This window comes from Kogia breviceps, chromosome 12 (genome assembly GCF_026419965.1).
Source record: "Kogia breviceps isolate mKogBre1 chromosome 12, mKogBre1 haplotype 1, whole genome shotgun sequence".
Lineage (NCBI taxonomy): Eukaryota > Metazoa > Chordata > Mammalia > Artiodactyla > Physeteridae > Kogia > Kogia breviceps.
In genome coordinates this window covers 24090641-24111904 of record NC_081321.1, presented here as the reverse complement: position 1 = coordinate 24111904, position 21264 = coordinate 24090641, and the positions used below count along the sequence as shown (strand labels likewise).

Here is a 21264-nt window from a genome sequence, read left to right as displayed (position 1 = left end):
GGCCACAGTAGGTGGAGACAGTATACCCTTTCTTGCCTTTCACTACTTTTCTGAGAAGATCTGGAAATATTTCAGAAACCCTCAGGCATAGAGTTAGTTTCTCTGATCTGGAACAGTTACTTTCTAAGTATATTTTTTCTGTTTACATTTGTCTCTTCTATCACATTGTAAGTTCCTTCATAGTAACCTGCATTGAATTCATTTTGTTATAATGTGGTGCGTAAGTATCGTAGTACTCTGGCCCAAAAATACATGTTTAAGAAACGTTCAGTGAGGGACTTCCCTGGCGGTGCAGTGGTTAAGAATCCGCCTGCCAATGCAGGGGACACAGGTTCGAGACCTGGTCCGGGAGGATCCCACAGGCCGCGGAGCAACTAAGCCCCCAGCGCCACAACTAATGAGCCTGCGCTCTAGAGCCCGCGTGCCTAGAGCTCACCCAACGCAGCCAAAAATAAATAAATAAGAAAAACAAAACAAAAAAACCTCGTTCAGTGAATGAGTGAGTGAACGTATGAATGATGGCTCCCACAGACTGAGGGAGCCTTATTCTCCTGTGGGCTAGATGATCTCAAGGTCCCAATAAGTCTGCACTGGAACAGGCTCAGCTGTAATGCCCAAAGAGTGCTCAGACTAACAAAAAGTGCCACGCCATCCATATATGCTTAATTTGGATGTAGCTGTAAAGAGACCTAGCTAGCTCGTTTCCGGATCTCCGAAGAGGCGGGAGGCTCTTTTCCGTATGGCAGCAAGACTGCCGCCTACCGGAGCCAGCGAGACCGGTTTCCCTCCGGGAAAGAAGCCTAGACTACTTTCCGTACAGTAGCATGGTGGCTGCCAGCGGGGGAGGCCATAGCATCACGCCCGGGGGGAAGAGGCCGCCGTAAAGGAGGCGCGGCTTCCTCTTCTGACTTCTCCCGCCTCCCACCGGCTGTCGTAAAAGGGTGAATGGAGAGCGAGTTGTTGGGGGTAGAAAGGGAGGACAGGGGGCGCGGAGTCAGAGTGGCGCAGCAAGTGGCTGCAGGTGGCGACGGTGGCGGGGGGTGGGGAGTGAGGTAGTGCAAGGGTCACGGAGGAGGAGGCTGAAAGGGTCGAAAGAAAAACTAAAGCTGCAGTCTGGCCTACTGGTCCGGGGGCCGCGGAGCCCCCGCCCGGGGAGATGGACCTCAACCGGATCATCCAGGCGCTGAAGGGCACCATCGACCCGAAGCTGCGGATTGCAGCTGAGAATGAACTCAACCAGGTAAGGAGCAGGCCTGCGGCGCCCCCCGCCGGCTCGCCGGACTCTCCCTCCTCCGCGCCCCTGATCTCCACCCCCACCCGGGCCCCGGGCCCCGGGCCCCAGGCCCCAGACCCCGACGCGTCTCTCGGCGGGTTCCACCCCCGCCCCGGGGTCCAGTGGCGCCGCACTCCCCGGATCTTTTCTCAACGGCTCACGCACCTGTTGGCCACCTTTGCATCTTTTCATGTCGTTTTCCTTCCCCAGTGCAGTTTGTTCAGCCTGCCTGGTCCGGAAAAAGAAGCTTTAGCAAGCTTTGCTAGTGTTTTCTTTTCCTTAAGTACGCTGATTTGGTGGGAAAATTCACTTAAAATTCAAATCTGAGTTCGGCTTTTCTGCAGACCCAGCCGTTTTTAGGTGTTGCTGTGGGAAACCCTGACCGTCGCCTGCTTCTGTGGGGGTGGCAGGGCCGTTTAGACACAGATTGGCAGAGTTTTGTTGGAGCGTTGGAGAAATGCTGTCGGGAGAGTGCTCTGGGAAGAACAGGCAATCTTTATGGTGGTAGTGCTTGGCGAAAAGACACGCCGAGTAGTGTTTGTAGGGATTTCTTATAAACGGTAAAATGTGTGAGACTTTCTTTCATCCCCCATCCTCGGTTCTTACTAACTAGCCTTGACCATGTTCCAGCGATACCGACATTTCCAAATTTAATGATCCCAAACTCTAGCTTGTATTTTACTCCTCACCTGTAAGAATGAGTCAGAAACCTCTCACTGAAAAGAACGAATTAAGGTCCACCCCCAGGATAGATTGACACAGCTGTTTGAGGTTGCAGTAATCCTTAACATGTAAAGGAATATACCTGAATTAGTGGTTCTCAAAGTGTTGCGTAGGATGAGCAACACCGTTTGGGAACTTGTTAGAAATACAAATTATGGGGCTTCACTCTAGACTTAAAGAATTAGAAACTGGGGGTGGGGCCCAGTTATGTTTTAAGTAGCTAGCTAGGTGATTCTGTGCTTCCTAAAGTGTGAGAACGACTGTCCTAAGTAAATGTTGCTCTAGGAGTTCACTTAGGTTTTCCCTGGTTGGAGTTGACTTGAAAGTGCAGGTATCCATTGTGAATCCCTGAAAGGGATTATTTTAATGGGAAATCTGGGTGGAGTAAGTGTGAATCCAGGATTTCCAAGAGATAAAAGGGAGAGTGAAAACACTGACTCTGGAGGGAAGGTTGAGTTGAACTGAAGCCCAAAGGGAATGCATTGGTGCTTCAAAAAGAAAAGGATTCTCACTCAGAATAGGGGAAAATTAAAGTCAGTACCTGTCCCAGGCTTTGCAGAGTGAAAGTACTGTACGTTGCTTGGCTAGAAGAGTAGTAATCCAGGCATTGGTTAGGAGGAACAAAGCAAGAGCTGAATTTGCAGTCTACCCAGTATGAACAGGGGACTTAGCCTGTTTCTCTTCACAATGAGGCCAGATGTTATACTGATAGTGTTGACAGGGATTACGTCTTTGCTATATCATGTTGTACTACCCTGCCTCTGTTAGTCTACCCTTGCTTTGTTTCTGAGTCATCCGTATATAAGTGCAGTTGAATTTATAGAAGTGGAAAGGTAGGTAGGAAAGCCTACAGAACTGCAAGAGACATTTAGAACCCAGTGCTACCCTTTTCTTCGTGGTATTTCAATCCAAATCCATTCCGACCTCACTCTGCCCTGCCCCATATCCACCCAACTCAGCACAGACCACAGTTTCCTCTGCAACTTCTAAAAGTAGCTTATTGCTATGTCACTCATTTAGCATTTATATTTAGTATAATGCTTTGAATTGTAATATGCTCTAAGTAGTTTTTTTGAATTGTAAGTAGAAGACCAAAGTATAATGTCACATAACCTTTTAATAAAGCATGGTTTTGATGTCGGATTTTGTATGCTTTATCCTTTACCACCACTGTAACCTCCTTTTTTGTTGAATAAACAGGTGGGTAATCCACCATAAATGATTAGGGTCCAGCTCATTTAGTATTTTAGTTTAGGTCCCCCCACAATAAATATTCTCCGCATAAGAAATAGGGGCAGTTTCTACAGTGTACTGATGGATTTGTCAGTTGCCATTTAGAACAGTAGGCAGTTTCAAAACATAACGGCCTGTTTTCCAAAGGATAAATTCTTATTTGGAACTATATTTTTCTGTAGCCAACATCTTTCTGTTACCAGTGACTGGCTCCTTGATTGCTATATCTGATATTGTTTCTCTGGAAAAATGTGTTTTCAGTTTTATTGGAGGATATTAAGAATGGATCCTGTACACATTCATCATTGTCTTTAAGCCCAGCAGTCCCTTTAGCAGCAGCGTAGGGAAGTACGAATGGGTAGATATCTTTTTCCAGTAACTCATCCAGAAAGGTGTCTTCTTTTAATAAATCATGGCCTCAGAAGGGAAATCAAGATATTTACTTTTCATTGCCACGCTTTGGAATCTCTCCTTTTCCATGCATCTGTATGTATCATTTTTATTGCCCTTTCAGAGAGTTTGCTTCTCTGAATAACATATTTATCGGGTTATTTGCAGGCACCACTACAAGACTCTGCCCTCTTGGGACCTTACATCCTAGTGGGAGATACAGGAAAGTAAATAATACAATTTTAGGTTATAAGTGCTATAGACAGTAAAGCCCTAGAGAGAGTGTTGGAATGTATAAGTAGGGTGATCAGTCTCTGAAGAATGGCATTGAGCAGAGACCTAGATATTGTGAAGAAGTGAACCAGATGAAGAACTGGGAGAGGAAGAAAGGGAAGAGCAAGTTCAGTAAAGGTCTTCAACTTGGTGTGTTGGAGGACTGGAAAAGTTAATGTTGAGGGAGCAGTGAGGCAGAGTGGGAAAACATCAGGTTTTTTGCTTTAAATGAATTTCTCATAAAATGCAGAATTTAGCTAATAAGCAAGGAAACTTTATTTTCAGAAAACTTCACAGGTATGAACCAAATATCCTCAAGAAATCATTGAGAGACAGTAGTATTATTATTTTTTAGGAACTTGAAGCCCAGGGTAGAAAAGGAAATTGGATAAATATTTGTAAGGAAAACTATTTTCCTGTAGTATGAGAATATATCTGAATTTACCACTGAATGTTTTAGCTGGTCAAATTAATGTTGATTGAATCAAGGCTGAAAGAAGACAAAAAGTTGCAGAAGCTCTCTGAAATGTCAAACAGTTGTAAAAAGAGGAGTTCCAAAATGTGTACAATGGCAACAGTGTTGAAATAAAGTCTCCACTATAACTACTTCCAAATAAGTAGTATTAATCTAAGTGTAAAGGTTATTTTGTACTTATGTATGATAAGTAAACTATGTAGATTAGAACTAAACAATATATATGTTTCAATCATTGATTCACTACAGGATCTTACAGTATCTCAAAAGTTATAAACGTGAGTTATTTTACAAGAATGTAAATGTAGAAGGTGAGACTGAGCTAAATCTGTTTTAATTTTGACTCCTGTAAACAGCTATTAAAAGAAATCTGTTTTCTTAAAAACTACTTTAAATTTCTGGTGGTTTCAATTTACTTTATATGCAACAGATTTAAGATTTTGAGGTTTATACAGGATGAAAGGAAGAGCAATTATAAGATAATTTAAAATTTTACTGAAGGATATATGGAAAGACTTGGAAAGCATAATGTTCCTGGATGGAAATAAGCAATGTTTTAAAGATGCCAGTTTTCTCCAAATTTTTGGTCAAACATTTATCTTTTTTTTAAAAATATGTATGTATTTGGTTGCACCAGGTCTTAGTTGTGGCAGGCGGGCTCCTTAGTTGCAGCACACAGGCTCCTTAGTTGTGGCATGTGAACTCTTAGTTGCGGCATGCATGTGGGATGTAATTCTCTGACCAGGGATCGAACCCCGGCCCTCTGCATTGGGAGCGTGGAGTCTTAACCACTGCGCCACCAGGGAAGTCCCTGAACATTTATCTTAATAAATGCTATTACAAATAATAGGAAAGGTGATAAATTTTAAAAATGGAGTGGTATGTATAAACCTAGTGGTGTGCTGAAAGGGATGCACCATAGATCCAGGCTCCTGGGAGGAGGTAAGCAGAAAAGACTCTGCGTCATGGTCTGGCTTTAGCCTCACTGAGTATGAGTCTTTTCTGGGAATGTCAGTGGGCAAGGCCAAGTGCAAGCTCTGGGAATGTGGCAGGCCTGTACTAGACAGGTACTAGACATCTGGAGGGTATATGATCAGAAGGAATAGGCTGGTCTCTCTCTCTCTCTTTTTTTTTTTTTTTTTTTTTTTTTTGTGGTACACGGGCCTCTCACTGTTGTGGCCTCTCCCATTGCGGAGCACAGGCTCCGGACGCGCAGGCTCAGCGGCCATGGCTCACGGGCCCAGCCGCTCCGAGGCATGTGGGATCTTCCCGGACTGGGGCACGAACCCGTGTCCCCTGCATCGGCAGGCAGATTCTCAACCACTGCGCCACCAGGGAAGCCCTCTCTCTCTTTTTTTTTTGCTTCTAAAGTTACCAGGGCCAAACTCAGGAATAGGTCAAAGTAGAACATGTCTATGGGGAGAAAGGGCCTAGGCAGCAGGCAGTTCATTAGCACAGGCTCACTTGGGCATTGTTAAGTTTAAAAGATGCTTTGGCAACAGAGAGCAGCTGGTGAGGACAGCTCTCAACACTGTCTTGTGAAGCACACTGTTCCAGTCTGGACTGGTTCCTCTCTATAGCTCATGCACAGCCATTGTCCATCTTCTGTGTTGGATCTCTTGTTTTCTGTAGCCCATGTTTTCCTGTTTGTCAAAAATACCGTAAACAAAATTGAAGCACAAATAAGCTGGAAACAAACACTTGCAATGTATAAGTCAAATAAAAATTTGAGATTAAATTCATAAAATAGCTCCTAGAATTTATTTATTTTTAAAATTTTTTGCGGTACGCGATCCTGTCACTGTTGTGGCCTCTCCCGTTGCGGAGAACAGGCTCCGGACGCGCAGGCTCAGCGGCCATGGCTCACGGGCCCAGCCGCTCCACGGCACGTGGCATCTTCCCGGACCGGGGCACGAACCCGTGTCCCCTGCATCGGCCGGCGGACTCTCAACCACTGCGCCACCAGGGAAGCCCTATAATTTATTAAGAATAAAACAAATATTCCATTTACAAAAGGGTGAGGGGGAAAAAGGAATTTGTAGAAGAAAACAAATAGCCAACAAACAGGAAAAAAAAAATTCAAGCTAGAATAAATGTAATTTAAAATATGAATAAGGTTTAAAAGTTTTGAAGGAATGATAATGCTAATCCCTATATTAGATAGATGAACACACACATATTCTACTCCTGGGAGTGTAAATTGCTACACCCTTTCCGGACAGCATTTTGACAATATATGTCCAAAAAACATAAAATTGTTCTTACTCATTTATTCATCAATTTATTCTAAGTAAATTATTGACTTGGAGTATTTTAGTAATCTTCATTTGGCTTTGGAGAGTTTCTCTCACTTTAAAAGTTTTTCTTTTATTTGGACAATAATGTATTCAGGAACAGGTGCTAACAGTTATTCATTTATATTGCCCTATTTTTTTATAAAATATTTCTTTGTAATTTCAGTCTTACAAGATTATCAATTTTGCCCCCAGTTTACTTCGGATTATAGTCTCTGACCATGTGGAATTCCCAGTGCGCCAGGCAGGTGAGTTGGTTTTTTTTATCCTTTATAAGTTTATTTATGGGTAAAAATAGGACTCGCGTTTTATTTCATTTCTAAATACCTGCTTTCTTTGAAAACATAGGAAACACACATGAAGTATTTCTAATGGCTTAAAAACTCACTCTCTTTTTCCCTGGAAATTTAGAGCTCCATACTGAGCTCTTAAATCTCCCATAGCTTTTTCTTTCCTCTTCTCCCTTCTAGCTTCTAGGTACAGTTCCTTTTCTCTATAACCTTGCCATTTTTCCCTTTTAGCTTTCCCAGTTTTAATAGCTTTATCTCCTTAATTTTTAATGATTCCTGGTGGCCTTGCCTTTGGGCCCATAGATTAAGACCATGAATTTGTATATATTAATTTGGTTCCATTCATGCATCAGATCATGGAGAGAAGGTTTGCACAGGTGTTCTTAACCACATGATTGGCAAGCAGGACTTTATTCTTATAAACACGAAACTTACTTTTGAGTCTGTGGGATCTTAGGGTAGTTCCCTGGTGTTCTGTATTATTCTTCTTTTTGCTTTTTTAATGAACTGGTAATTAGAGCCCAGAAGGTTAAAAAATGGAGAAAGTCTTAGAGTGTAATGAGTCCTGGAAAGAGAATAATTTCATGATAAAAGGGGTAAAATGATAATAGGTAATTAAAAAATATGTAATTGAAGAGACTTAAAGAATTATGTAAGTGATATGTACTAATAAGTAATTTGGGCAATATAGAAAAATAGAAACAAAAATGTAGAAAAAAAATTACCTGACATTCATCACTCAGAAACGACCGTCATTAACTTTGGGTGCGCGTTAGTCTTTGCATGTGTTCAGGTAGAAGGATAGATGAACAATATAGAAATGGGATTATACTAAACATGCTGATAAAAGTATTTAGTTTTACTTGAACATAAAAGAATAAAAAAGTGGGGAATCATTAAGTTTTGGAAAAATATGTATGATTTTCTAAATGACCCATTTGTGGTCAAGAAAAACCTATGGAAAAACATTCACGGTGGAATTATCTTTTTACTCTAATAAGGTTTATAAGACTTCTGTGTGAGTTTTTTGAAACCACAATTCTCAATTTAATCTTTGTTTTATAAAATAGGGCATTTTTTTTTTTTTTTTTTTTTTTTTTTTGCGGTATGCGGGCCTCTCACTGTTGTGGCCTCTCCCGTTGCGGAGCACAGGCTCCGGACGCGCAGGCCTGGCGGCCATGGCTCACGGGCTTAGTTGCTCCGCGGCATGTGGGATCTTCCCGGACCGGGGCACGAACCCGTGTCTCCTGCATCGGCAGGCGGATTCTCAACCACTGCGCCACCAGGGAAGCCCAAAATAGGGCATTTTTGAAACCACATTTTGCTAAGTGGAACCTATTTTAACAACCTAAGTGTTTATAGGGCCATTGTGAATTTCCCATAAAGCTTTGTAGAAACAGTATTTTTAAAGATCTTAAACCAATTTATTAAATTAATATGTCTTCTTTATATGACATATAAACATTACAAAACTACAGTTTATACTATTAGATTCTTCTTAATCCCGCCCCCAAAGATACCTACCGTCAGCTTTGGTGCATGGATCTCTAATTCTTTCTTTTCTGTAGATAAGTTGGTTTTAAAAAGTAACAAAAATCTGTTTGTACTGCACATGCTATTTTATAATTTCCTTTTTTTTCATTTAACCTTATACCCTTGGGGGATCATTCCAAGTCAGTGCATGTACATATACTTCATTCTTTGTAACAATTATTCAATATTTCTTTGAATTAGAACTGCCATAGTTTATTTAAGCAATCTATTAGTGGACATTTCCTTTATTGTCCTTTTTTGTGGTTTTTGATAGAGGCAATGCTGAAATGAACATCCTTGGACACATATCTGTGGATGCTCGTGCGGATAGTTGCACAGAATAAATTTTAGCAAATGGAAGTGCTAGGTCAATATTAACAACATTAACATTTAGAATTTTGAATCTTATCACCAAGTTGCATTTACTTGCTTTTTCTATCAACAGTGCATTAGAATGCTGGGTTCCCAGTGTCCTCACCAACTGTATACAACTTTAAATCTTAATAACTTAGGTAATTAAGTTTTGATATAAAATGTAAATAGCATTTAAAGGCAATTTTTTCTTTATAGTTTATGTAGATTTCAAATCTGTTAGCCACATGACAGGGTTTGTCTTGGTTGATCATGCCCTAATTTATTAGGACAACTTTCTGCTTTAGAGCATCCATTTTATTAGACAGTCTGAAATATACTGTGTAGACTTCTACATTATCACCTAAATTTAAGTGCCATTTATAAATTTTCTGTTCTATTTAATCTATTATTAAAATACAAATGCTCCAAGAATCTGATGGTGACACTCAGATAATTTATCATTTTAGCATGACATTTAAAGAAGAATGATATGATCTTTGATTTAAAAATATCAGCCTGTATAAAGCTGTAAAAAATTATGCTAATATTAAGTGGAAATACTTAGTTCTGTAAAATATTCAGTTCTTGATGATTTTCTTTGTGGGGAATTCTAAAATATTCTTGCTATTATCAAGCAGGCTCATTAGTGAGTGTCCTTTATTTACCTTAATGTGAAGAAATCAGAAGTAAATGTAATATTTTGATATTGGCAAGCCAAACAAAATAAATTTGGATGTTTGCTCCACTGTTTTCCTTTTGATTAGTAAGCTTAATAGCATTATTAAGGTTAACCTCAGTGTTCCAGGATACAAAACCTAGAAATAAACAGAAAGTTGCCTCTGATCAGTCCAGAAGCGCTTCAAGAAGCTCTTTTGTTAAAACTAATGTGTCTTACTTGTAGGATACTCAGAATCTATTTAATCTTGTTTTAGATATATATACTTTGTTACCTTATTTCCTAGTCTTTAACACACTAAAGTAATAACAAGGAGAGAAGGAGAGAGGGGCTACCAAATTACTATGAAAAATGGAAAAGCTTAAAAACATCAACTCAAAAAGGCACAGCATTCTGCTTCACAGAGTTTAATGGCATACTTTCCCCTTTGAGGTTATGGAGCCCAGTTGATCTGTGTAGTGGTGGCTCTGGGTCCAGAGGATAGAGCGTATGTGATGATTCATTGTGCTTGAGAAGGGGAGAAGCGTGTGTATGTTTTAAAACTAATTTCAAACTTAAGATGCTTGAAATTGTAAGTGGATTCTGCAGAAAAGCAAATTTTAATACTTAATTTCTTTATGAATGAATTAAGATATTTATATTTTCTTAGCTCTGGCAAATGTTAGATACTTGAATTAAATGATTAAAGGGAGATTTTTAGATTATTGGTACAGTTCCAGTTATTTTTGGTATTTTTCCTTCATTATCTTTAGTAATCCATGATTATCCATGAGAGTGATTAATATTCTCTTCTCACATTATTCATTAAGTTCAATTTTATTTTAACTAATTGCAGATTTATTCCAGCATATACAAATTTGTCACTGTGCCTTTTATATCTCTTGTGGTGTCCCATAATAAAAATATTTTTTAGTTATAAAATTAATAGTACTTAATGACTGAATTATGAGTAAGTCCATGATTTTTACCATGTCTGTATCTTTGCTGTCTGAAAGTTGTTTTTTATTTTCAAGACCAGTTCTATAGGGATTAAAATGGTGTGTATAATATATTGATTTTTTGATTTTTCTTTCTGCAAACATTAATCTCATGAAAACAGTCTGAACTGCTGACAGGTTGGACCATATTCTTAGATCATTTATTCAGTTTTTTCAACAGTTTGTGTATTTTTATTGCTGATGACTGTAATATTTAAAAATAAATATACTGGGATAAATGATGGTACTTAGTCCAGAGCCTGTGTGGTCTGAATTAAAAAAAGACAAAACTCCAAACTCTCTCACATATAGGCACATTTTCTCCCTCTCTCTCTCTCTCCCTCCCTCCCTCCCTTTCACTCTCTCAAATAATTTTTGTTTTTATCCTAAAAAATGGAAATCCTAGGTGAAATTGTCTTTTTCAGACCTGTGTTGAATCAAAACTAATGAAAGAGGAGCTTGTAGGATGTCAGGTTTATAATTTCACTGGGTTTCTGTTGTATTATAGCCAACGTAGAACATGTTGGTTTATTCTCTGTGGTATAATGCTTTTACGAGCCAATTTAGTTTATGTTAAAATTGAGATGAAGGGAGGATTGGGTGGAGGGGAGAAGGGAGAGGAGAGACTTAAGGGAACAAAGTAATAATGCTTTGCAGATCACCTCTCTTTATTCATATATATTATGTATATGTAAGAATATGGCACTATAAGTAAGTATTAATTTACATTCAGTGCTCAGCTGGGATGGTTAGAAAACTTCACATCCCCTATCAATATTCTGTAGCAGTATGTTTGCTTCTTTTAGAAGTCTTTTGTTAAATGTTGATGATGATTAAAAAGAATAGGAACAGAATCATTGATTATGTTTTGATAGAAATAAACAGGTAAGAAATTTCCTGAGATTTTCCAAAAATATTTGAAAGCTGATGTCCTTTTCTTTATTGTTCTATTGACAAGTGACAAATATTTCAAAAGGGTTAGATAAAAATTACCAGTACTATAGGTATTTCAAAATGGTAGTGCGGGATAATAGCCAGTGGAAAAAAAACAAAAAAGCAGTCTCCATGAAGAACTGTAGAATTTCATGTGTTGTCAGTTCAGTATTAGGCATTATGAACAGTATGACTCTTACGGTCTCAAAGTACATTTATTAGAGTTTCATTTAGACCATCTTGTATTTAGTCTAAGGATGCATACTTGAGTCCCTGGATCATTTTTCTGTCATGTAAACTCTGGAAGCTTGATTTAATGAGATGTTTTCTGCTTAGACTTGCTTTACTAGCTAAAGAGAAACTTTAAATTCTTATCCATTTTCCCTTCCCCACTTGGCTATTGATAACTGTAAGATTTTCCATTTTTGCTGGGTATCATGTTTAGCATTGAAGGGTTTAGCCTTTCATGCTCTGTAAAGCTGAATGAAAGCCATCTTTTTGATACTGCTACTTTAGCATTTTTTTTCTCTGACTTAGCTGCCATTTACTTGAAGAACATGGTGACCCAGTACTGGCCGGACCGAGAACCTCCACCAGGAGAAGCAGTATTTCCATTTAACATTCATGAAAACGATCGCCAGCAAATACGTGATAATATTGTGGAAGGAATAATTCGGTCTCCAGATTTAGTGAGGTACATTATACTATTTCTATATGCTTAGTAGGAAGCCCAAAATATATGAATGGGGGAGGTTGGATTTAATCATCAGCCTCAAGTTTGTTTTTTAAAAGAGATAAAGTAGTGAAGGTGGGCCCTCAAAGAATACACTTTTAGTTATTTGTTTTTGCATTTGTAATTCTTTGCCTCAAAATATTTTGGAAAAAAAATTTAGTTTCTATAAGTTGCCACAAAAACAGTGGAGGCAAAAATCTAACTAAAATTGTGGTATAGATCCTTGCTATGTGAATAACCTATGTTCTTAGTTATGAGCTCTTGACTTTTTATAATCTGCTTTTCTTTTCACTGATACGGGGAAATTGACTGTTGGGGGTTTTAACCTACCAGCTTTTGTAACACTTTATCTATATTTTTGTTCATTTTTATGAACTGAGCTTCTTTTCCTTTGAAGAAGACAGGATAGAGAAAATATAAACCAGAAGAATTCTCTCTGGTTTTTCAAATTTAGATGCTATAAAGCAGCACTGTCCAATAGAACTTTCTGCAGTGATGGAAATCTTTTATATCCACACTGTCTGATACTTAGCCATGTGGCATAGAAGCCAACTGAGTACTTGAAATGTGACTAGTGTAACTGAGGAACTGAATTTTTAATTTAATTTTGATTAAATTACAGTGTGTGCATGTGGTTGGTACCTGCCCTTAGTGGACAGCAGAGGTGTAAGTCAAAAAAATTATGCCGTCGTAAAACAGGAGAAACAAATTCTTTTCACCATGAGCGAGTGATTAGGTTTCTTTTGAAAATGTGGGAGGGAAATGGATGAAATTGAGGTAAGGGAATGAAATTATTTAACGTCAAGAGATTAGATGTAACTTATCCCTGAGTGTATAGTGTACGTCGGCCTAAGCAGAAGGAAGGGAAGAAAGTGCGAGGATAACAGTGACAAAGGTGGACCAACATTGAACACCTCTTTGTGCAGTTGTTTGGGTAAGAAGAGAAAATAGGAGTATTGAGGAAAGAAAATCATCATTCTCGTTGGTTGCCCAAATGCCATCTGGCACTGGCTTCCCTGTGGTACCATCCTGTGTCCATTTCTTGTCAAAATCTTTACATTTTCAAATCTCTCTGAATCTTGCAAGCAATGCTTCTACACTTTAATGTATGAAAGGATGGCTGTTCATAAACATCCTGTGCTTGGCTTGGAATTGAGAAAGGATTAAGAGGGTTAACCTGAAGATGAAATTTAAAAAATGAAAAGTTTCAGTTTTATTGAATACAAATATGACCTATTTGTTGTTTAGGAACAGCTGCTGGTGGCACAAGAGATTATCTTTATCTTTATTATGAGACAGTTCTTTGTGGCTTTGCTTCTTTTATGTCCTGAAGGCTTAACTGTAACTACTCTTAACGAAATATTCTCAAAGTTTATTTAAGAGTATTGCAAAGGATCTTTTGCAATTAGACTTGGAAAAGATCCTTTGCAAGGAAAAGGCATTATTTGTTTGTTTCATTTCAGTGAAATCAAGTTATTTGCTGTTGAACTGAACACATATCTTTTTCTCGGTGCTGTGGAATCCTAATTTAGCTAGATTCACTCTCCAACCATTTGCAAGTGACCATGTAAGGACATACTAATAGTTGGTAGAAGGGAAATTTTTTTCCCCCTCACTTTCTTTTCAATCCCAATTACAGTTCGATCCAGTTGAGGAAATGATTACTGACCTAAGTGTTATGAGATCACATCTTTCATAGCTTCACTTTGTGTTTTCATTAAGGAGATTTCTTCTTCTTTTTTTTAATGTCTTTCCTGTTTCTTTTTTCTTTCTTTGGAAATAGTTCTCAGCATTCCTCTTCAGGAATTGCCAGCTAATGCTTGTTACTTCATACAAAAATTAGGATCTCAGGAAGCTGTGATAGGTGCAAAATACTCTGTGACTGGGAACTGACGATGAATGGTTCCAGGCTTTGGCTCACAGAGATGTTTCCCACTGTTATGTAGGCCTCCATTTTACTTACTTTGGCCATTTTTAGGTTAAGTTTGTCCAGTTGAAATGATAAAATACTTTTTTTGGTTTTGTTTCCCCCTTAGGATATGATATCCAAAATACAAAATATAACAAGCTGGGAAATTATACAGAGCTGGGGTGGATTCATTGTCTTTCTTTTGGAAAATTTTTTATGAATTAATTTTAATTTTTTTTTTTTTTTTTTTTTTGGTGTGGACCATTTTTAAAGTCTTTATTGAATTTGTTACAATATTGCCTCTGTTTTACATTTTGGGTTTTTGGCCACAGGGCATGTGGGACCTTAGCTCCCAGACCAGGGATCAAACCCACACCCCCTGCATTGGAAGGTGAAGTCTTAACCACTGGACCACCAGGGAAGTCCCTGAATTTATTTTTAAATACTTTATAGGACTTTATAGGTTTTTCTTTATAGGACTGCTCTTCTTCCCTCCACCCCAGATAAATATCTATATAATATAGGTAAATAGGTATCAGAGTGTTTTTATGTACAATATTAGAGGTCTTTGAAGCCTGATATTTATAACTACTTAGATTTTGGACTTTTTTCCCTCCACTTTATAGAGTCCAGTTAACAATGTGTCTCCGTGCCATCATTAAATACGATTTCCCTGGTCACTGGCCAGCGGTAGTCGACAAGATAGACTATTACTTGCAATCACAGAGCAGTGGAAGCTGGCTTGGCAGTTTATTATGTCTGTATCAACTGGTGAAGACGTATGAGTAAGTTGATTTCTATTGGCTGAAGATACCAGCCTCGTGTTACGTAGAAAGAATTACATTGCATAGAGGGGTCTGCTATGGGTGTTTTACAGAATCAGGTTAGTTTGGGAAATGTTGGATTAAACACAGTTAAACATGTTCATTTACTACAGTTTTTCAAAGAATCTTTAATCTGCTAATGTACTAATGTCTAAGTTAGTGCTTCTCAAACTTATTTGTTAGTTTCAGAGGACCATTTATTAACAGTTTTCCTTGGAAATTTTGATGGAGAGGTACCTTAACATTTGTATTTAAGTAAGCACATCATTAAGTAAACCAAACATTTACCTTTTTGGATGCAAGGTAGAAAATGTTCAAGTTTCTTTGCTAGTGACTTTCTTTTCTATAAAAGTTGCTTGGGAGGTGTGGGACTGGTGTCACATGTAATAGCATTGCTTTCTAGCTTCTAAGGGGATTGCTGCTCTTGCATGCAAAGTCCTATAGTTTTCCTTCTAAAATGATATTTAGAGGATATTTTAGATTTATACCTGTTAAAGTGATGATCTAAGAGCACCTAAATTTGTAAACTGTTTTAACTTCTCAAAGTAGGGTGGTAGATGGAGAAATGTTTTTTCCGCCATATTATTTGTTATATAATAGGAATGTCTATTTGAACTGTTTATCAACTTGTATTTTATAGCAAGAATTGTGGTATGTGAAAATTAATTTAAGTACTAGAAAAATTCATGTAGGAAAGTTGCAAAACTGCCTTGGATTTTTTTGAACTAGTCTAACTCTTTTTAGAAAGAGTTTAGGTATTCTGCCTAAAACAGGGATATGCTCTTTCAAAGTTCCTTTCAAGTTTATTTTAACAATCCAAACAGAAAATGTAAGCTAGTGTTTGGAATGTTATTGTTTTAGCTTTATATAGTTTAAAAATATTGTTTTTCATTCATTGTTTATAGCTCTTTTGTGGGGGGAGAAATTATCGTTCTCTCTTTTTGTCTTTGCGCATGTAGATATAAGAAAGCAGAGGAAAGAGAACCTCTTATAGCAGCAATGCAAATATTTCTGCCTCGTATTCAGCAACAAATCATGCAGCTCCTTCCTGATTCCTCACATTATTCTGTATTAATACAGAAGCAGATCCTGAAAATCTTTTACGCACTTGTGCAGGTAAGTTTCTATAGCAGAAGACAAACACGGTGCCTTGTATTTCTGCCTGATACATAGAAAGTGTTCAGTAAGTGTCAGTTATTGTTAAAAATTACATATTGTATATTCTCACATGTATTTCTTCAAAAAAATCCTTATGAGAGAACAGACTTTGAGAGGTCAACTTAATTGTCCAAGGTTATCTGAGTGGCAGAGCTGAGATTCAGTGTCCATATGCCTTTCACCCCCAGTGTCTGAAGTCTGGGTATGGAAGAAACAAGGTAGTTAACTTCCCTGACACCCGATAATTTGACTAATCTGTCCATAGCATTCTGCCTGTAGATTAGTTATGATTATAGGAGAAGAGGAAGGAAAAGAAGAGAGTTCCTTTTTTTAATTGGGAAATCATATTGATGGTAGTTTCTTTGCATTTGACCCATTTAAAGCTAACAAACAAGATTGAGTGCCTCATTTACCTTCATTTAAAATACTTCCGGGTGGGAGGGAGGGTGACACAAGAGGGAAGAGTTATGGGAACATATGTATATGTATAACTGATTCACTTTGTTGTAAAGGAGAAACTAACACACTATTGGAAAACAGTTATACTCAAATAAAGATGTTAAAATAAATAAATAAATAAATAAATAAACTCAAAATGGGTTAAAGACCTAAAAAAAAACAAAAAACTTCCTTTTTCTTACCTGAAAGCTCTAAAGAACTTTAGAACTATGAAATGTTTTAAATATAAAAATATTTAAAATTTAATCCTCGAAAGACTTGGGTAAGTTATTTCGATCTGGGTGGAGAAAGAATAATTGTTGTCAGTTTAGACTGTTTGATGTTGAGTGGATTAAGGCTTTATTTCATGCTTTCTAGTTAAATTAGTCACGGCAAGAGGGTAGTTTCATCAGGCTAGAGAGCCAAGATAGTTTGGTTTTGTTCTTGGCTTCTAACATAAGTACTTTTGTACTGTTCTAGAATATTTCACTAGAATAAAGATTTATATTTTTAGCCTCATCTTTTAAACTTTTAATAGAGACAGTTCAAGGCAGATTTTCCTTTTTTTTCAGCTTAGCCTTTTTCGGGGGGAGAGAAGGGGAAAGGAGGCACATCTGAGAAAAGAGAAGAAACTAGACTACTAGGAAAACATATTCCTTCACCCACTTTTTTCTTTTTTTAAAAGTAGGAAGGTAGGAAGGTGTGTGGTACTTTTGTGTTTGTTTTTCTGTTCGGAAATCTTCCTCAGGAGAATCACTTTGTGGCAAATATTTTTTATTCATTGAGACGTTTTGCCATTAGATATAGTAATGTCCCATTTATTCAGAGCCAGACTTCCCTTTCGGCATTGGGAGAAGCATAGCCAGGAATCAGTAAGTAAGACAGAGGCTGATGAAATAGTTTTCTTAAAGCCTCTACTTCTACTTGGTTTGCTAAGAGAACAAAAATATAAATTTTTTTTTCTCAACATGTATGTGCTAAAAACCTAAAAAACCAGAAAAAAACCCTCATCATTTTAAACCATTTTAGTAATCTATTCTATGCTAATACAGTAATATTCTTTAGTGGGAAATCCTGGAAACAAAAATTTAGAAGGCTTTAAGAGGCACAGTTACAGTGTTTATGTAAGTAAAAAGTGATTGTCTGACAACTTGGGAAGAGGCAGAAAAATTTACGTTTTAAAAAGTATGATACAGTGAAATTGATTTTGTCTAAGCATTTATTAAATATTTGTGTACAGGGCTGTTGAATATTCCATACATATTTCAGAACTCGTTTGTTCAGAAGTGAACTCATTGTTACTTCCCCCTAGCCCTTAGCCTGCTCCTCCTATGTTCCCCATCGTAAAGCCAACTGACTCCCCACTGCATTTAGAACAAAATGTTAACTTTTTCCCATGCCCTATAAAACCCTTCATCTCTTGCCTCATCTTTTACCATACTTAGCTTTAGCTTTGTTCTTTGCACTCCAGCCTTATGGAGATTCTTTCAGTTTCATAAGCAGATCATGTCCTCTGTCACTTCTGAGCCTTTAAGGCACTGTGTTTCTGCCTGGAGCATTCTCCTTCCCCTTTATGCCCTGGTCAATTTGTGCTCCTTCAGGTCTTGGCTTGCATATCACTTCTTCAAGGAAGTTGTCTCTGATAGTAGCAGGCTGCATTAGGTGGTCCTCACGGGTGCCCTTATCAACATTATACTGCTTTTATCTGTAGTCTATATCATACCATATTGTAATTTCTTGGTTTTAATGTGTTCCCCCTCCCCCGCCAACTAGACTGTGAGCTTTACTTAACATTCTGTCCTTAATGTGTAGTAGGTTTTGGACTGCATGGATGCAGAGGTGCTATGCCTCATCTCCTGTAGCTCAAGGTGTAGTAGGGGTGGGGTTGCACACTGTAATACAGTGAACTTTGGTTTCATGCCACAGTGTAGAGGAAAGTAATTGAAAAAATGTTTCTTGAATGTTTCATGATGTAAAGATTTTCATTAAAGTCATTAAAATGAGTTTCCACCACAAAAAAAGATAATTACGGGAGGAGAAATTAAGGAAACACCCCTATTTACAATTGCATCAAAAAGAGTAAAATACCTAGGGATAAACTTAACCAAGGAGGTAAAAAAACCTATGCTCTGAAAACTATAAAACATTGATGAAGGAATTTAAAAACAATACAAAGAAATGGAAAGATATTCTGTGTTCTTGGGTTGGAATAATTAATATTGTAAAAATGTCCATACTATCTAAGGCAATCTATAGATTGATAGTCTATAGTCTATAGATTAGACTATATAGACTATATAGTCTATATAGTCTATATAGTCTATAGTCTATAGATTGAAATTCTTTGATAGTCTCTATCAAAATACTGATGACATTTTTCATAGAACTAGAACAAATAATTTACAAAAGACCCTGATTTGCCAAAGCAATCTTGAGAAAAAAGAACAAACTGGGAGGTATCATGCTCCCTGACTTCAGACTATACTACAGAGACACAGTAATCAAAACAGCATGGTACTGGCACAAAACCAAGCATATAGATCAATGGAATGGAACAGAGAGCTCAGAAATACACCCACACACCTATGGTCAATTAATCCATTACAAAGGAGGCAAGAATATACAATGGAGAAAAGGGTCTGTTCAGTAAGTGGTGCTGGGAAAACTGGACAGCTACATGTAAATGAATGAGATTAGAATATTTCCTCATACCACATACAAAAATAAACTGAAAATGGATTAAGACTTGGAAACCATAAAACTCCTAGAAGAGAAAATAGGGAGAAAACTCTTTGACATAAATCATAGCAATTTTTTTTTGATCTGTCTCCTAAGGCAAGGAAATAAAAGCAGAAATAAACAATTGGGACCTAATTAAAAGCTTTTGCACAGCAGAGGAAATCACTGACAAAACAAAAAAGACAACCTACTAAATGGGAGAAAATATTTGCAAAGGATATGACCAATAAGGGGTTAATATCCAAAATATATAAACAGCTCATACAACTCAATATAAAAAAAAAACCCAATTAAAAAATGGGCAGGAGACCTGAATAGACATTTATCCAAAGAAGACATACAGGTGGCCAACAGGCACATGAAAAGATGCTGAACATCACTAATTATCAGAGAAATGCAAATCAAAACCACTGGATACCACCTCATATTGATCAGAATAGCTATCATCAAAAAGTCTACAAATAACAAATGTTGGCAAGGATGTGGAGAAAAAGGAATCCTCGTACATGTTGGTGGGAATGTAAATTGGTACAGCCATTATGGAAAGCAGTATGGAGGTTCCTGGAAAAAACTAAAAACAGAACCACCACATGATCCAGCAATTCTACTGCTGGGTATTTATCTGGAAAAAGATGAAAACACTAATTTGAAAATATACATGCACCCCAATGTTCATAGCGGTATTATTTACAGTAGACAAAATATGGGAGCAACCTAAGTGTCCATCAATAGATAAATAGATAAAGAGGTGGCATGTGTATCTACATATACACAATGGAATATTACTCAGCCATAAAAAAGAATGAAATTCTGCCATTTGCAACAATGTGGATGGACTTAGTGAAATAAGTCAGACAAAGAAAGACAAATACGCTTATCACTTATATGTGCAATCTAAAAAAAACAAAACAAACGAATGTATATAACAAAACAGAAATAGATTTACAGTTATAGAGAACAAACTAGTGGTTAACAGTGAGGCGAGGGAGGTGGGGAGGGTCGAGATAGGGGTATAAGATTAGGAGACACTAACTACTATGTATAAAATAAATAAGTAACAAGGATGTATTGTACAGCACAGGGAAATATAGCCATTATTTTGTAATAACTTTAAATGGAGTATAGTCTATAAAAATACTGAATCACTCATATACCCGAAACTAATATAATATTTTAAACAAACTATACTTCAAAAATAAAAAGATAATTTTATGAGGTAATGGAGGTATTGACTAACCTTATTGTGATAGTAATTTCATAATGTATATGTGTATCAAATCGTCCTTAAACATATATATGTTTATATATATGTATACCTTAAACATACATAGTATTATATATCAATTATATCTCAATAAAGCTGGAAAAATGAAAAGTTTGACACACAAAGGGGTAAATAGTAAAAATCACTTATCTAAAATCTCAAGTTGAACAAATTATGCCTTACTGTATTATTATTATTTTTTACTTAAAAAATTAGCTTAGGGACTTCCATGGCAGTCCAGTGGTTAAGGCTCCATGCTCTGAATGCAGGGGGCACAGGTTCAATCCCTTGTCAGGGAACTAAGACCCCTTGTGCTGCACAGTGTGGCCAAAAAAAAAAAACAAGCCTAGAGAAATAATTCATGGCATGTATATTTTCTACATTAAAAAAATTTAATTGACATACATATGTTTATAGAGCTGTTTTAAGTTAAATTTTAGGTTGAACCATCTGAAATTACTAATTTCATGGTCAGGTGTTAACTGTTTCATATATTTCAACCTTACAATACAGATAAATTGCTGATTTTTTTAGAGGGGAGGAATTATTGTCTGATGCTGTTGTCCTTTGTTTTCAGTATGCATTGCCTCTTCAGCTGGTGAATAACCAAACAATGACAGCGTGGATGGAGATCTTCCGAACTATTATTGACAGGACTGTTCCACCTGTAAGAAAGGCCTTCTGTTTCTAAGAGGAATGGGGAAAACTTGGGTTTGGGTTGTTTGTGGTAGATTGATTTATTATACCAGCCTGCTATTTAGAAAAAAAAAAATTA

At 37.2% G+C, this 21264-nt stretch overlaps 1 protein-coding gene across 3 annotated transcripts in view; it reads left to right on the top strand.

Annotated features, from left to right (window-relative positions):
- Window positions 1-907: 907 nt before the first annotated feature.
- IPO8 (importin 8) overlaps window positions 908-21264 on the top strand; it is a 67929-nt gene continuing 47572 nt past the window's right edge. For 2 of the 3 annotated variants that reach the window (XM_067008964.1, XM_059080983.2), the window contains exons 1-6: window positions 908-1240; window positions 6828-6909; window positions 11962-12118; window positions 14693-14851; window positions 15850-16006; window positions 21067-21156. In XM_067008964.1, the coding sequence (XP_066865065.1) occupies window positions 1157-1240; window positions 6828-6909; window positions 11962-12118; window positions 14693-14851; window positions 15850-16006; window positions 21067-21156 (729 nt within the window). In that variant the 5' untranslated portion in view covers window positions 908-1156. The remainder of the gene's footprint in view (window positions 1241-6827; window positions 6910-11961; window positions 12119-14692; window positions 14852-15849; window positions 16007-21066; window positions 21157-21264) is intronic. The other variant, XM_059080984.2, reaches the window with a different exon arrangement.